Raw genomic sequence first — 16,471 nt, forward strand, 5'->3', positions numbered from 1 at the left:
TCCAGAAGCAGTTAAATTCAGAGACCATTAAGCCCATTAATTTCTTGGAATTTTCCTCAAAGAAATAAAATCACTGGCTTGTGAGGATATCCAACTATTTTCAGGTCTACTCAGGTATCCACAATGGAAGTGAAATGGGAGTGTAGAGGAGACTTGTTTTTATGAGATTAACGCCCTCCCCATACCATTCCCAAAGTATATGTAATGCCTTGGGGGGGGGGGAATGGAGTGCCCTATAAACATTTCAGGGAGTAACTGGGTATCCAAACTTGGACCTATACTAATAATTTCTAAATTCTGGCCATCCCAAGTTCTAAGAGTGTTCACTGAGTCTTCTCAAATGTTCTTCAGTGAAAATGATCCCTGTGGATTGTTCCATATGTGATAAAAATAATATCATCCATTTTTAATGGAATGAGCCTTGTTGGGGCTCCCTGTGACTGAAAGCCTCCATTCCTATCCAATTCTTTCTATATAGGATCACAGTTCCCCTTGGGCTCACATATATTATGGTTGAAGATGTCCTGCTCTCCTGTATTTTTATTGTGACTCTAGTGGTATAAGCAAACTCTCAGCAAGGAAACTGTCTTCCAATACAGCTCAGCATCTCTTCTGCAACTTTTATTCTTTAAAAAGTACCTGACTGACATTAAGAGCTCAAGTATTTGCCCAAAGTCACAGAGTCACTGTGTGATTAAGGAGATAATTTTGACTCTCAAGCCCATTCTCTTGTCATCTCATTTCCTGAAAAGAAAGTAAAGGTAAATTTTTGCTTCATGGCTTCATGGTCATCTGGGGCAAGACATCCCTTCCTGAGCCTAAAAGTATTTGATTCCATGGTTTAGCTAATTGTATCCTAGCAGTTAATGAATCTCCAACAGAGACTATTAATTGTTATTAGGTTGCAGAACACTATGAGTGGGTTATGGCACTAGACTGAATGGACTCTATCTTCATGAATTCATAAGATTAATGCATATTCCAATATTTCAGTCACTGAAGGCAGATTTCTAACTAGTCTTAGCTGTTGCGTATATCTGTAGATAATAATCAGAGTAAACAGTCTCATGATTCTAGCCCATCTGGAGTTCAGTGAGAGAGGAAACACTCAGGCCCCGTGGTATCAGTTCTCTCACACCCCAGAATAGCTCATTTTCTGGAGAGACTGATTAGGAAGACCTATGAATAAGAGACCTTCCCAGCTCTAAATTCCTAAGATCATTTTCAAAGACTCAGGTAAGTAGCCATATCATGCAAATTTTAGCCTTTTAGATGGTTTCAAAGATGTTTTCTACAAGATCCTTGCCAAGAATAGACTGGTTTATGTATAAGAAGTTGAGTCATATCCTAATCCTTCTATCTGTGGGAAGCTAAATTCTTTCAGCCTTTGATGGAAAAATTTAAGGGTGGGGCTTCTTACCTTGTGATAGTTCCAGTGAATCATAAAATCTTAAAGAAGGAAGGGACTTTGAAGACCATCTATCTCAACTCATACCTTAATTATAAGTCACTCCCATATCTTCAAGCAGTCATCACCCAACCTTTTTTTTCTTATTAAAGCTTTTTATTTTCAAAACATGCATGGATCATTTTTCAACACTGACCCTTGCAAAACCTTGTGCTCCAAATTTTCCCTCCTTCCCCCACCACCTCCCCTAGATGGCAAGTAATCCAATATAGCCAATTTTTCTTTCAAAAAAAAATCTTTAGTGAGTAGATCTCCCAAAAGTGAATTTCTGCTCTCAAAGATTTTGTTTCCTCATCTGCATTAACTAACCAATTAATTAATTAGTATTAATGATTAATTGGTATTAATGATAACGCATTAATGATTGATGTTATGACACATAAACTTACTATGTGTCAGGCTAAAAAAAATGCAAATAGAAAATCAGGACATTCTTTGTTCTCAAGGATTTTACATATTAATTAATTGAGAATATATATGTGTGTATGTTTACATATATATATATATAAAGATTCAACTCTAGGGCAAATGAAATGGAACATCTCAGGGATCATTTTGGTGCATAGGAATGGCAGATAGTAATTCCTGGGGGTCTACAAGGTACCCAGATAAGATCCAAGGAATTTGGATCTGAGAACATCTCTTGTTCATGAATTCATGAATCATTTATCTTGATTGGAAATATTATAGTATGTGATTCTCTGCTCATGTGTAGTATCAACAGCCACATGAAACCCACTTTGGAGGGAATGATAGTAGCCAAAGACTGCCTGCCTAACACTATGGGAAGAAGGGAGTAAACAGAAGTAGGTACTGTGGGATTCCCCCTTGTATAGTATTCATGGCTAATCAGTGTGCTCCTGGATAGGGGACTGGGGGAGAGGCAATGGGAAGAGAGTTGAAGGGATGGGCTCCCACAGCAAAATGAAGAATTTAGAGAGTTTCTAAGACTCCTTTAATCAAACAATCTGGAAATGCCATTATATTGGAATGGGTAAAGACTAGATTTGTATTCAGAGACCCTGGATTTGCGAACCATATCTACTACTTAGTACCTACGCGACTCTTTACAAGGCATTTGACCTATCTGGGCCTCAGTTTCTGAATCTGTAAGGTAAGAGGATTGGACTAGATGACTTTTAAGGTGTTTTCTCCATCTATGACCTCCAAGAATTGGATGTTAAAGAGAAAAGCCACAATTTTTTTGCTATTTTGAAAGATTCTTGATGTTTGGATCCCTGCTCTTCCATTTATTACCTGTGTAACTATGGGAAAGCCATTTGTTTTACTCTTTGTCGTCTCCACTATCAATCCAATTTTTTCCATGCTTTTTTACGAAGTCGGGTAACAGCCATGCTTGCTGGGTTCAGAACAAGATCTAAACTCATTATCTAAACTCACTAAAGTTTTACTCTTTTTTTTTTAATAAACCTGTCTTTCTTCTCTGATTTCCTCCATTATTATCCCTAGTGACTGATCAAAATCCCCTCTTTCTTAATTCTTTATTCTGTCCTCTTAGCTACAATTTCAACAAATAATAGCTAAATCATTTCAATAGCCTTACTGAAATAATCAACTTTTTTGATACCTATAAACCTCAAAATGTCTCTTGGCCCAATTTCTCCTTTTCCTCTGCTCCATGCTTTGCTGAATTCAATTCTTAGTCCATTTGTTTCTTTAATTCTATCTCCTCTGGACTCTTTCAGGTACTTGGACCACTGATCATCTCATTGTCATGCCCTCCCTCACTAGTAGCTCCTTCTCCACCTGATTAAAAAAAAAATCTTATCCTTACAAATCCTTTACTGCTTCTGGTCTTAGATTTCTCATGTCTTTCACTACAAAACTAAGTAGGGAGAAAATATATATATAAACTATATAAACTTTCTGATTTCACTTCCTTATTATCCAGATACTTCTTCAACTTTTCCAAAATAGTTCCTATAAATATCTAGTAGGTATTTAGGATCATTGATTTGTAGCTGAAGAGGATTTAGGAAATCATTCAGTGCACTACTTTTATTACTATAATAAAAAAGACTAACGTTTTGTAGGTTAAATACATTTTCCAAGATCATAAATAACAATTGTCAAAACCAAAAATTAATCTTCAGGTTTCCTGGATCAAAAATCAACTAAACCACTGCTATGGGAAATTAAAACATGTACACATATGTCTAGAGCAATGGGATTAAATGCAAATGAAAATGGGAGCCATAGGAACTCTGCAGGCCACATGTGGATTTAGAAAATTGCATTAACAATATCTGTGTTTATTGTATTTGTTTTTGTTTTGTTAAATATGTTCCATTTACATTTTAGTCTGGTTCAGTCAGTATCTGAGACTTCTGTGTTAGAGGGAAGCCCCTTTAAGAAAACATTCTCCCATTTTTTCATTGCTTGGAGGAGTATTGAGAATAGTGGAGAATCTATATTAGCATTGACATTGTAGGTGGGTTAATCTGTATTTTGGCTTAGCCATAAATTTTATCATTATTAATCAGAAATGAAATTGTCTATTTTTTAGTCCAGAAGAAAGGGGAGAAGTAGAAAAGACTTGGGGAAAATATTATATATTTAACTAGTTTTTAAGATAGAGTAACACATGTCAGAAAAAGGAAGATATAGGGACCTTCTCCCTTTGCCTCTGCGCCATCCATTCCATGTCATTGTTCAAACTATCATTCCTCATAGCCTTAATTATATCTCCTCCCAAATCTTCTGGGGAGGATCATGAAATCCTTCCCTCCCTTTGACACCTAGCTCAGCTGTAAGCACTTTCATGTAGTCTTCTTTGAGTTCCTCAGTTTAATGTAATCTTTCCCTTCACAAACATACTTATATCAAAGACACATGGATGGATAATTGTGATGGGAGTCGTGTGAGTACACTAAAAATGTGGACATCCCTGTGACAGTTTTGTATACCTAGCAGGTATCTTGTGCACATTTAAATGTTTTTAATTGAATCAAAAAACAATGATAATTTGGAAAGAAATCATGTATACCCATGAAAAATTGGATTTGGGACTGGATTGGTTTGGATTGGAGATTGGATCCCTGTTAAGGAATAATGAAATGTAGAGAATTCAGTTAACATTTTCAAAATATCAAATATATTTTCATTCATATGTTCCTGGGTTCTGGTGCATTTGATCAAGAAAGGTACTTTACTTATACCAAATGATGAGTACTGAAAATAGAAAGACAATTAATTCTTAATTCTTGATCTTACTGATTGTTTTTCCTTCCTTAGAAGTGATGAATTTTATTCATTCTTTAACTATATCATCTACTGTGGATTGTTCAACTACAAACTTAGGGTGGAACTGAAATGAGGGCACTATCACTTCCACAGTCAATGACAACTGCCAAATTCCGCACAGAAAGTGGCATGCTGGGTAATAGTGAAATAAATGACTTTCTATTTCAGAATCTACTGCATAATCATGATCTTATCACCCGTTCAGTCTGTGGAAGAATCCACTGAAGAAGTCGTACCGAAGGCGAAAGTTCAGGAACTTAAACCTCCCCCCCCACCAAAGAGCAGAGTGAAAACATTCCTGAGAAAGGAACTGGAGTTCCTGGGGGTAATCAATTTATGGAAATTTAAATAAATTAGATAGGTCAATATTCCTAGTAAGGTGCTGATATTACCATATTATAAAGAAAATTCTCTCAGCAAAGAACAAAAGGACAACCTACATGAAAGGAAAGAAAAGGACACTCATGAATATATCTTCTACTACTATATATCCTTTATTGAAATGGAAATTTATTGTTATATATTTTGAACCTTCCCTGATATTCTGCTGGGCACATGACAGTGTTCTTTTTTGTTTTATTTTTATTTTCCTTTTCTAGCTTTTTTTTCCATTTTTTTATATTTAATTAAATAAATAGAATTTTTAAAAAAAATTCTTTTGACTCAGGAGCTGCTCTGGAATTGCTGTTAGATTACCCTAGAAAGATTTGGTTTCATTGTCTGCCAACACCTGGGCAAAAATGGGAAAAGTGGTAGGGCATATTTCTGATTCTAAAGGAAAATAATGCTCTTTTTTTCCCACAGGAAAACTACATCATTAAATATTCAGTGGTTTAAACTGAAACTGACTTTAAATCATAGCTTTCTAAAACATCTTAAAAAAGATAATGTCAGTGAGTTAGAAGAAACAGTTAAAAAAAAAGAGCATAAAATTTCATAGCTGATAGTGGCTTTAGAAAATAAAATATTAGAGTTAGGAGGGGTCTTAGAACAGAGAATGACAGAGATAGAAGGAACCTCATTATACAGAATGCCATATTTAAAAAATACTGAAAATAAAAAATGTTTGAGATTAGGAAGAAAAAACATTAGGATTACTTAATACAATTCCATCAAGGGATCACCAATTCATATTTACTGAAATTCCAGCAAAGGAGAATACATCTACAGGGCCTATAGTCAGTCACCTTCAGCTCTTTCTAGTAATTAACCAGTATTCAGATCCATGACTCAAGGCTTGACTAGAACTGAGGGGAAAGCACCAGGAAATGTTTTCCTTTCTTCTGAGTGTATTTCTCTCCTTGCAGGTGACTCAAACCATCATTGGCCTTATGTGCTTCTTCTTTGGAATAACTCATATATTGATTCTGAAATATTTAGACCCCAAAATTATTGCTTTCTCATCATTCTCTAAGGGATATCCAATATGGGGAGGATTACTGGTAAGTCTATTCGAATCAGTTCAACTCAATCCCATGCACTTCTTTCAGACATTTCCTATGTATAAACCCATGTCATATGCTTATATATCTTTTATCTTTACCATACCTTCCTGTCAGAAGCTTATATTTAAATATTTTCCATCATTGGAAGTATGGAAGATACTCAGAATGTTTTCTGGATTCTCCCACTGAAACAAAAGGACAATCAATTCTTCCTTGGCATTCTGAGAACATTTATATGTTCTGCAAAAAAAAATGCAGCATTGAAAAATTATTTGATATTATTTACTGTCTTCATTGCCATAATGAACTTACAATTCTAGATGACAGCATATTCTTCCTCCATTACAAATTCTGGATTTAGCATGGAAACATAAGTAGGAGGAAAGAGATAGCACAGGATTGCAAAAAGAAACTTGAATTAAGTCAAAAGACTTAAGATTTCATTGTGTCTGCTACTTACTACCTGTAACATACTGGGCAGGTCTCTGACACTCTGGTTCTCAATATTCTTGGGATTAAAGTAAAAAATTTTGAGCAACTAACAAAAATTCCAACTGAGCCCCAAACTATTCTAATGATGGTCTTGGTCTTAAAGAAGAGAAAAAAATATATTTTCCCTTTTCTACATTTTCCTTTCTCTACATAAGTCAAATAAAGAAACAGAGAGACAAAAGATAAAGAAAGATAAGAGACAGAGAAAGAGAGAGGAGAGAATGAGAGTGGAGTCCTGCACATACTGTTGGACTAAGTTGATATAATTGATTACGATTAATTGCTTTGATCCCTGTTCAGCCAACATATTTATATATTTTAGTTTTAGGGGTCTTTGTTTGTTTTTTGTTTATTTGATTTTTTGTTCAAAAATGAATAATGGCTCTATAAGCAAGAGAGGGATATTCTGGGAAATTAAATTGATATAAAAATAAGAGAGTAATAATAATGTAAATAAAATAAATATTTGGGACTAGAAACATTTAAGGTCCCTTCTAGCATTAAATTCCTATTATTCTATAAACAGGCAATTAACTCAAATCTCTGATGTGAACAGAAGATTTACAATCTCTCTACCTGACCCTCTAAAGTTAAACGGGTTTGCTCCCCACCTTCAAATTTTCAAACAATTCATTATCCCTCTCTTCCATAGGCTCTCCTCACTTTTAAGACCTCCAAGCTCTATACTTACCCTAGCACAAACAGAATCATTAGTGTTCTTGCTTCCCTGTACGCACACTGAAAGCTCCCTCCCTTACATGTGCACAGCAATCACAAAACTTGCTATAGTTGCAATAGATGATAAAAGATGTCTCTCCCCTCTACTGGTATTGCTCCATTCACTTTACCTTAGTACAGTTGGCAGTCTCAGTCTCCAAATCAACTAACACCATCCCCAAGGCTGTGTGTTAATTTATTAAATTAAATTGCACAGTCCACTTCCCACCAGATTTCTCATTCCAGACACATGACTTTCAACAGTATATATATTTTCCTGAATGTAATGGCACATGACTCACCAGTAAACACAAAGGGGTCTCAGTTTATTCCAACAAGTTCTGTGCCCTCTGTGGCTTAGGCTTTTGCACTCCCTTGGAGAATCAGGCAGAGAGATTTCTATGCATAGACAGTCTCTCAGCAGCATCTAATATTGAATGAGTGTCCATGAAGTCTGCTATTCTAAATGATGGACCAATGAAGCATGCAGGGTGTGGATGACCATAATCTCCAACCCCAACAGACGGATGATCTAAAAAGGGAGGCTAGAAATCTCCAAGAAGAAAAGGAAGCTAGACTGAGAGTTTTTAGCCATTTTGATGAACAAATCTCTCCAATGAATTGAGCAAAAATATAGCCTGACAATTAGCAATATGATGCAGTAGAAAAGGAATGAAACATGAAATCATAGAACCTGTATTCAAACCTTTTATCCTCTCTCAAACGCAATTTCTTTTTCTGTGAAATTAAAATTGTTTCTAAAAATTGAGCTATGCTTTTCTAATAGTAAAGGATACCATATCAAAGTACCCAACAAAATGTTAATAAATTTCTAAGTCTCAAAAGTAATCTAATCTGATATCCAGTTTTCTTGCATAGAGAATATAACTAGAACTAGGTCAGTACAGTGTGAGGGAAATGGAACAAAAAACATAATTAAGCAGTGTAACATGGTGGATATAGTGCTAGACTTATGGTCAATAAGACTGAGTTTAAGTTCCTCCTCTGGTCTTTAATATGGGAGCCTGAACAAGCTATATCTGAATTCAAAGCAAAGCAGTGTGATAAGCTCAAAAAAATTAAAGGAAAATGTGTCAGTGCCTGTTATCTACAAAACGTAGCCCTCCAATATTTGCCCTCTCTTGACTAAATGCCAACTTCTGGGTGTGTTTTCCAAGATTTCTTCTCAGCTTTGTCCATTTGAATTACTATTATGTGTGAGGCCCAATTCTAGATGCTGAAGAAGCAAAGAAAAAGGCAATACAGTTTCTGTGACTGTATAAGCTCCAAAGGACTTAAAGACTAATAATGAAAACAGGGCTGAAATTAGCAATCACACCCTAAGGTAACCACATTTGTCCTTGAGACAAATGGCAGAAAGTATAGCTTCATTTTCTATGGCGTAGAGAGTAGGGATGAGACAGAATCTTTGCATACGATCTTCTACTGGTCAAGGTTCAAGGACATAGGATTTAGCATAAGGGTAAGGAAGAAAAGATCCTCTCTGTAATGTAGGGAAGATGTAGAGGAAGTGTAGGAAGGCTTCACTTGAGTGAAAGCTGGTGGCTTCCCATTTTCAATTTTTGTTTTATTCCTCTTCTTCTATATATCATTTATTATATATTATATTGTTTATGATATTATAGCATATATCATATCATTTATCATATGTTACATATTATTATACATAATGATTATATATTATCTACTATATTCTATATAATATATAGTTATAATTGTGAAAACTATAAATATATAATTCTATGTTATATATAATTATATAATATAATTTCAAACAATTCATTATCCCTCTCTTCCAAAGGCTCTCTTCACTTTCAAGACCTCCAAGCGCTATACTTCCCCTAGCACAAACAGAATCATTAATGCTCTTACTTCCCTCTACTGCACACAGAAAGCTCCCTTCCTTACATGTGCACAGCAATCACAAAACTTGCTATAGTTGCAATAAATGACAAAAGATGTCTCTCTCCTCCACTGGTACTGCTCCATTCACTGTACTTAGTACAGTATATTTAATGTATTACTATGATATAACTAATATTACATATTGACATATAATCATATGTAATTATAATAATCACTGAGAATGCTGTATCTTCCCCTCCTTTAAATTTGACTCCTTCTAAATCTGGCATTCTAAGTTCTGGAGTTAGATACCTCATTCTAGATAAAGCTATGAGTTATAATGCACCATATCTAAATATCTGAAAAAAAACAAGATTTGATCTGACAATGGGGAAGGAATAACATAAACAAAGTTCCCTAGGAAAATTTGAGAAAGATCAAATCCTTTTTTTAACTGATAAGGAAAGTGGGAAACATGTTCCAAAAATATATATTACCAATGGCTTAGAATTCTGGATAGGCAAGTGAAATGTGATTGGCAGAATTAAAATCTATGGTGAAATGATTCTGACTTCTCATTGTGAAATATATTGGGTACTGAAGTAATCAGTACATGTCCTTCCCTCAGCTTCAATTATCTTTTCTTTGATAATGTTTATTTTCTCTGAATTCTCAACATTTAGTTCTGGGATGCAATGGATCATTAGACTAGGCTCTGAGGCCTTGTTAGGTTTTCATATCATGTGGAAGAAGTGAGGCAGGCAGTTAGCTCCCAGTGTCTAATTTTATTTTTTTTTCTCTTGGACAGTTCACCATTTTTGGATTTTTGTTGATTTCACTTGAAAGAAAATACATCAAATATCTGGTAAGTAAAGACATTTTCCTTTTTTATCATTGAGAATATAAGAATAAAGCATGAGTATTAATACAGAAGAAGGTCTTCAGAATGATGAAGAGGTGTATTAGTATAGTATATAGTCTAGTATAGCATATTATAGCATGGCATAATATAATATAGTATAATGATATTTGTGGAAAAGCGCATTTGTGAAAAAGTTCACGAAATGAAGGAAGATGCACATGAGAATTTTGATTAAAGATGATCAGTCCTTACTATTCCTGATAGCAATGTGCCTAGACATCTCCCTGAATATTAATTTCTTCAAAACATCATTTATTGGGTCCCTTCCATCAAACATGACACCCAGTCTGAAATACTGGGTAGTTCTGATAGTTACTTAATTTAGATATGGCAGAAAGTTTAGATGCCATCCAATTCAGCCCTCCTCATTTTCCAGAAAATTCAAGTGATAAAGGGAAGTCACGTAGCTAAGGATGCCTGGGGGAAAAGCAGCAAAACTGACATTTTGATTCAGGTCCCTTAATACCAAATAGTGAACTCTTTCCACTACTTTGAAAACAGGTTCAACTAGGAAAATGAATAAGAGCAGAGCATTCAATTTCTATTCTAATTCTCTCTCAGGTACAAAGCAGCCTAGTATTGGCCATTCTCAGTTCTGTGATTGCAGGAGCTGGAATAAATATTCTCTCATCCAATCTGAATGAAACACTTTCTGTTTTGAAAGAATGCCCAAATCACCCAATGGGAGACTTTTGCTTTACAGCTCATTTTTTAACTGTAAGTGATTCTCATTGAAAAGGTAAGATGCTACTAACCTCTTTGGAGTCAGAAAATTCATCATATTTTTCTTTCTAGTAAGACTATAGTCTTACATAAGACTTCTTAGGCCTTTAAGTCATGAAAAAAACTTGAATTGGTGACTCCATGGATGTGTGTGGGCATAGGAAAAAGAAGCTACTGTATCCACCACAAAGATACTGCTTTGATGAAGGGGAGAAGCCTTTATTATATTTGTCGACCTAACTTCTAGATTCAGTTAGTTATGTACGTTTTGAGGTGGTAGCCATGAAAGTAAGTTTGACCTCTAAAGTTTCAATCAAATAACCCTTTAAAATGTATCTATCCTGTGATTCAATTTTTCACTGTTTGCCAGGAAACTGCAGTCATTGTCTTACTCCTTACTGTCCTGGAGTTGGGCATTGGTATATTACTCCCTGTTGGTGAAATAATTGGAAAATTAGAAGAAAGATGGATTATAAAGGTAAGTTAGTAATAATGGTGGAGGATCTAGAATGCAAAGTCTTAAGCAAAATGGAAGCATGACTAAAATGATAGCTTGTAAAGTAAAATCTGATGTGAATGAGTAAAGCAGATAACACTTGGGAAGAAGAGGAACAACTAGGGAAATTCATGGAAGGTCCACAACTCCCTTTCCCAATTCAGTGGGCTTCTGAGGATATACATCATAATATCATTTCAAACTTCAGGAAAAAAAATATGGAATATATGCATTGGTTTCCTTTCCCTTTCAACCCTTTTCAAGTACTCCCTTTCCCCTACTCTGTAATCCATTTTCCAAGACTTCCCTCTGTTCCTCATTCTTGGAACTCCATCTCCCTTCTCTGTGCCTTTGAATTTGCCATTCCATAAGCCTGGAAAGCACTCCCTCCTTATTGCTACTTCATAGAATCCTTCTTTTCCCTTAAGATGTTGCTCTCGGGTAATCTTTTGTGAAGCCTTTTCTGAACCACCAACTGTTATTGCCCTCTCTTCCAAATGACCTTGTGTTTAGCTACCAGGCATATAAGTATTTATCTCTATAATGTGTCCAGATGATACAAAGATATATAGAGAAAAGTATAAGATACATATAGCAAGAGGTACAAGATAATGTGGAAACAAAAGACTCATGAAATCACTTAATGTTATACAAAACTCAATAAAACTGAATTCTGTGGCACAGAGTTAATTGAGACGAATCTCAGATTCATAGTTACTAGTGTATTTTTGTAAGCAAAATGAGTTAGATGACTTTGTTGGGAACACATAGCTAATAAGTAGATGAGGTCAAATTTGAATTCAGGTTCTCCTCCTGACTCCTCCAGGGTCAATAACCTATCCACTTTACCACCTAGCTGCCCCTCAGATTCAGTTACAAAAATTGTGTTTGAGTCCTTGTTTTCCTCTAAAATTGTAATATAGCCTCAAAAACCAAATAAGATAGTATGTGTAAAGTGATTTTCAAACCTTGAGATGCCATATAACTGCAAGTTATTATATAAGAATAATATTTAATATTTATATGTTAATTTAAAATTTACCATATAAATATTAAATGTTATTCTTTCATTTAGAAGGCATTATACTTGTGCTATGTCAATTAATCCTTATAGGCTGAGGTGGACTATCACACCCATTTTAAATATGATGTTGGAAATATGTGATTAAGTAACTTGTATTCAAAAACCCTTTCAGCTTTAAGGTTGTGTGCCTAGAATTTAACAAAATAAATCAATAAATTGATTAATCAATAATTATGGCTAAGTAGCAAATATGTAGCACAGGGTATATTTAGCAGTGGAGACACAAAGAGAAACCCTGACCTTAAGGAATTTATAATTTGACCTAAGACAACGTATACATTTGTAAAAAATATACAAGATAGATTGATGAAACTAGGGGAAAGGTACTAGAAGCTGGGAGCCATCAGAAAAGGCTTCATCTGGAAGATGGCATTTGGGCTGAGCATTAAAAATCTCTTATTTTCTTTATCTCTTTTGCTACTATCCATGTATCTATCTATTATCTATCTCTCTGTCTAGCTACCTACATATCCCTAGATGTCATAGTCAAACTTGTGCTCTCATCCAGATATATTCAAAATCTTTTCTGTTGACTTCCTTCTTGATCTCATTATAGGGATCATCCCAAACTTTTTTTTTTCAAGACAGTACTAGAGATGTAGGTAGAAATATAGTAGGAATCAAGTTAGAATTTCTAGCCTAGAAATGTTCTTATCAAGTTGGTGGGGGGTAGGAATACAGATTTTTATGCCCCATGACTGACCTGGTAGCATCTGCTCACATGGAAGTTCTCAGTGTAACTTGAAAAGGTGGATAATAGAATAACTGTCAAAGACAAACGATAAAACTTCAGAGAGATAAAAGGAGTGGATGAAGAATTCAATCCAAACTGAAGATTGAGGAAGATCTCACCATTTAATATTCTGTGTGTGTTTTTCCCCTTAGCATCGCAAAGCTTACCAAGAAGCTCTTTATGAGGAATTACCCGTTTATGACCCAATTGGTGAAAGCATAGAGCTAGAGACAAGAGAGTCTGTACCCACTGGCCGAAAAGAGACAAGAAGAGAATCCAGTGAGTCACTTCAGTCAAGAGTATATCAATCACCAGAAGAACTCCAGGAACCTCAGTCCTAGAGATTAACAAGTATATTTAACAGCTTGATATAATGTAAAAGATTCTTGACTTGGACTCACAGTATGTGGGTTGTTTTTTTGCCTCTAATTAATTAGGTAAATTTGTCATTTTGTATTATATTGGCTTTACCTATCTATGAACCATAAACATTACTTCAGTTATTGAGATTTAACTTTATTTGTATAAAAAGCATTTAACATTTATATTCATATAGTTCCTGTGTCTTTTTTGGCAAATATACTCTCAAGTATTTTATACTATTTAGTTATTTTAAATGATCTAAAATAATATTGAATAACATGATTAAGTCTATTTTAGCTTTAACTTTGTCTGAAATCATGATTGCTACCTCTGATTTTTATATAATAAAAATTTTAGAGAAAGCAACATATTGTTGAATTCAAATTTTTAATCTCTTTTTAATTCATTTTATGGGTAAATTAATCCCATTCACATTCTAAGTTATGATTATTTTAAATTTCCTTCGTATTTTCCCTCACGATCTTTCTCACTCTATTTCTACCCCTCCTCACTCCTCTGCTTTACACTGTCATTTTTAAATAAGAAGGAAGGGGCCAAAAGAACATTTTAAACTTGAGAATCTTCAGAGTTTGAGCAGATTGGGGAAGAAAAATGAATAGGTAAAAACTGATCAGGAAATTAGACTGATTTTCATAAGCATTAATGATGGGAATTAAGATTGAAGAAATTTGAATGAATTAAGAAACCCATGAATCACATTATAAAGACTGTTTATTGGTCATTCTGATTCTTCCCTCTGCTTCCAGTACGTTGAAATTTGATGAATTATTAGCACTTCCTATAAATTTTACTGTCCAATTGTTCATTCATTCCATCTATTTACTTTCATTGTCACCACCTCAGTTTAGCCTATATTTTACTTTACTGAATTTTTCGATTACTATTGCAACAGCTTCTTAATTGCTCTACCTGCTTCTAACGTTGCCCTCTTCAGCTCTTTGACAACAAAGTTGTCAAAATATCCTTCCTTATATATTTTATCCCTTCATATATCTTGTAAGTATATAGCTATTTACATGTCGTCTGACCCCTTAGCATAAAAACACCTTAAGAATGAGAATAGTGTTTTAACCCTTCTTTGTATGCCCAGTACTAACTACAGTTTCTGGCATGAAATGGATGCTTATTAATTTACTAATTTATTCCTAAGGAACAAATCTTTTTATTTCATTCTTTTAATCAACTATATAAAAACAATTATATATAAGATAAATTGAAAATAATCAACAAAAGGAAGGCTTTAGAATAAAGAACAAATAAAGGTTAATTATAATAGGTGAAATGTTTACCTAAAAGTTGAAGAAAGCCAAAAAAGCTATGATGAAGAAATGAGAAGGAAGAATATGCCACGCATGGGGAATAGCCAGCAAAAAATGCCCAGAGAGAGACTATCTTGCTTTAAAGATTATAACGAGGTCAGAATCACTGATCAAAAAGAACATTTAAGGGTATAAGGAAGGTATAAGAAGTCTAAAAATGTGGGGAAGGCAGACTATAAAGACATTGAATGAAAAACAGATTTCATCATTCATCTTGTAGATGATAGAGAGAAATTGAAATTTGAGTAGGAAATGATTAAACATGAGTTTAAAAGAGATCGCTGACTAAAAAGTGGGTTAAAATAAGAAGAAACTTATAGAAAGAAATCAACTATCAGTTTGTTAGAACATTCTGGACTTGAATTTAAAAGTTCCTACTACATAGTAATGTCCCTAAATAATTGTGGGAATAGTTTTAGCCTTAATAGAAATAGGGAATTAAAAAAGAAGGAAGATTTGGGGGGAAATTTAATGAGCTTGGTTTTGTTCTTGTTAGGTTTAAAGTGACTATAGGACATTTAATTCAAAACATCCAATAAGCAGTTAATTATATAAGGCTGAAGGTCTCAAAAATAATAATTAAGATAATTAAGTCATTTGCCTTCATGGGAAAAATTACTCTGGGATAGGAGAAAAAGCTGTTCTTTTCAGAATTTACATGGTCTTCATATCAAGTTCGTCCCTCCAAGGAGCTAAAAAGGCTACTATGGCTCAGAGTTGGGTCAAATTCCAACTGGGAGCATCTGTTTGATAGTGCTGCTGTCCAGAGTGCTGATTCTCACTAGCACGAGGTGAGTACCACTGGGTTTGCAGATGCTTCCGAAACGAAGAGATCCATTCCTTTCAATGGAATTATTGTGGTGCATGGCACAGTTAGTCTGGCATCTAACAGCACTTTAGGACCTCCCTGTAGTTTTCTAATTCCAAAAAAACCACCTGCTTGAGAATGATAAGAGAACTATTAAAAGTCATTCTAATGTTTAAGCAAGATGTGCCTGTGATAAGGTTTACCCCTCCTACTAATGACAGATATAAATCAAGACAGGAAAACCAAAGAACAAGCAGTGTTGACTGGTTGGAAGGGGGTGGTCTGAGCAGAAAGTTTTTTTTTTCTTTCTTGTAGAGATAAAATCAATTCCAACTTCTCAAAACCATCTTTATATGACACCAGCTAAGCCTGACAAAATTTTCTTTAAAAAATAGTCTGTAAAATGATCTCAAGAGAGACAGTCATGAGAGGAAGGGAAGCTAGAGATTAAAGCAAAATTCCCCTCATTCTCAGATTCTGAGGGAGAGTTGTAGAAATTTTATGAAAATTACTTTTTACAGGGGTAATTGTAAGAGCCAGAGCAGCAGCAGCAGCATAAGGAGCTCTCAGTCCACACAAAGTAAGGGCATTTAGACAACAAGTCAGAAAAAAATTACAGTAATCTCCTTGCTAGGACTGGGTGCAGTTGGTGCTGACTGGCAACTCTATTGCCCATAAAGAGATCTGGGTTGCAGTGCTTCTGATCACAAAGGAGCAGGATCCTTGGCTTCACTTCCAAGGCAGAATAAT

The 16,471-nt window shown here is 34.7% G+C and overlaps 2 protein-coding genes across 3 annotated transcripts in view; one reads left to right on the forward strand and one right to left on the reverse strand.

The window, feature by feature from the left end:
* The window catches only part of LOC100932913 (olfactory receptor 14I1-like), a 110,587-nt gene that overhangs the window by 83,215 nt on the left and 10,901 nt on the right, over window positions 1-16,471 (reverse strand). The window contains exon 1 of one of the 2 annotated variants that reach the window (XM_031944276.1): window positions 13,181-13,350. The exons of the other annotated variant lie outside the window; for it this stretch is intronic. The gene's annotated coding sequence lies outside the window, so the exon portion shown is untranslated. Of the gene's footprint in view, window positions 1-13,180; window positions 13,351-16,471 lie in introns of those variants that run through there. 2 annotated transcript variants of the gene reach the window in all.
* Window positions 1,090-13,769, forward strand: LOC105751019 (high affinity immunoglobulin epsilon receptor subunit beta). The gene is made up of 7 exons (XM_012553027.3): window positions 1,090-1,236; window positions 4,901-5,057; window positions 6,040-6,174; window positions 10,061-10,117; window positions 10,736-10,891; window positions 11,268-11,375; window positions 13,363-13,769. The coding sequence occupies exons 2-7, from the start codon at window positions 4,917-4,919 to the stop codon at window positions 13,549-13,551; spliced, it is 786 nt and encodes a 261-aa protein (XP_012408481.1). The 5' UTR covers window positions 1,090-1,236; window positions 4,901-4,916; the 3' UTR covers window positions 13,552-13,769.

The sequence above is a fragment of the Sarcophilus harrisii genome, chromosome 6 (assembly GCF_902635505.1).
Source record: "Sarcophilus harrisii chromosome 6, mSarHar1.11, whole genome shotgun sequence".
Lineage (NCBI taxonomy): Eukaryota > Metazoa > Chordata > Mammalia > Dasyuromorphia > Dasyuridae > Sarcophilus > Sarcophilus harrisii.

Excerpts from the sequence above, each read along its gene's own strand:
- LOC105751019 (XM_012553027.3), top strand. The coding sequence starts at position 4,917 with ATGATCTTATCACCCGTTCAGTCTGTGGAAGAATCCACTGAAGAAGTC. Across the intron at positions 5,058-6,039 it reads AGGAACTGGAGTTCCTGGGG|GTGACTCAAACCATCATTGG; the intron begins GTAATCAATTTA and ends CTCTCCTTGCAG. Across the intron at positions 6,175-10,060 it reads CAATATGGGGAGGATTACTG|TTCACCATTTTTGGATTTTT; the intron begins GTAAGTCTATTC and ends TCTCTTGGACAG.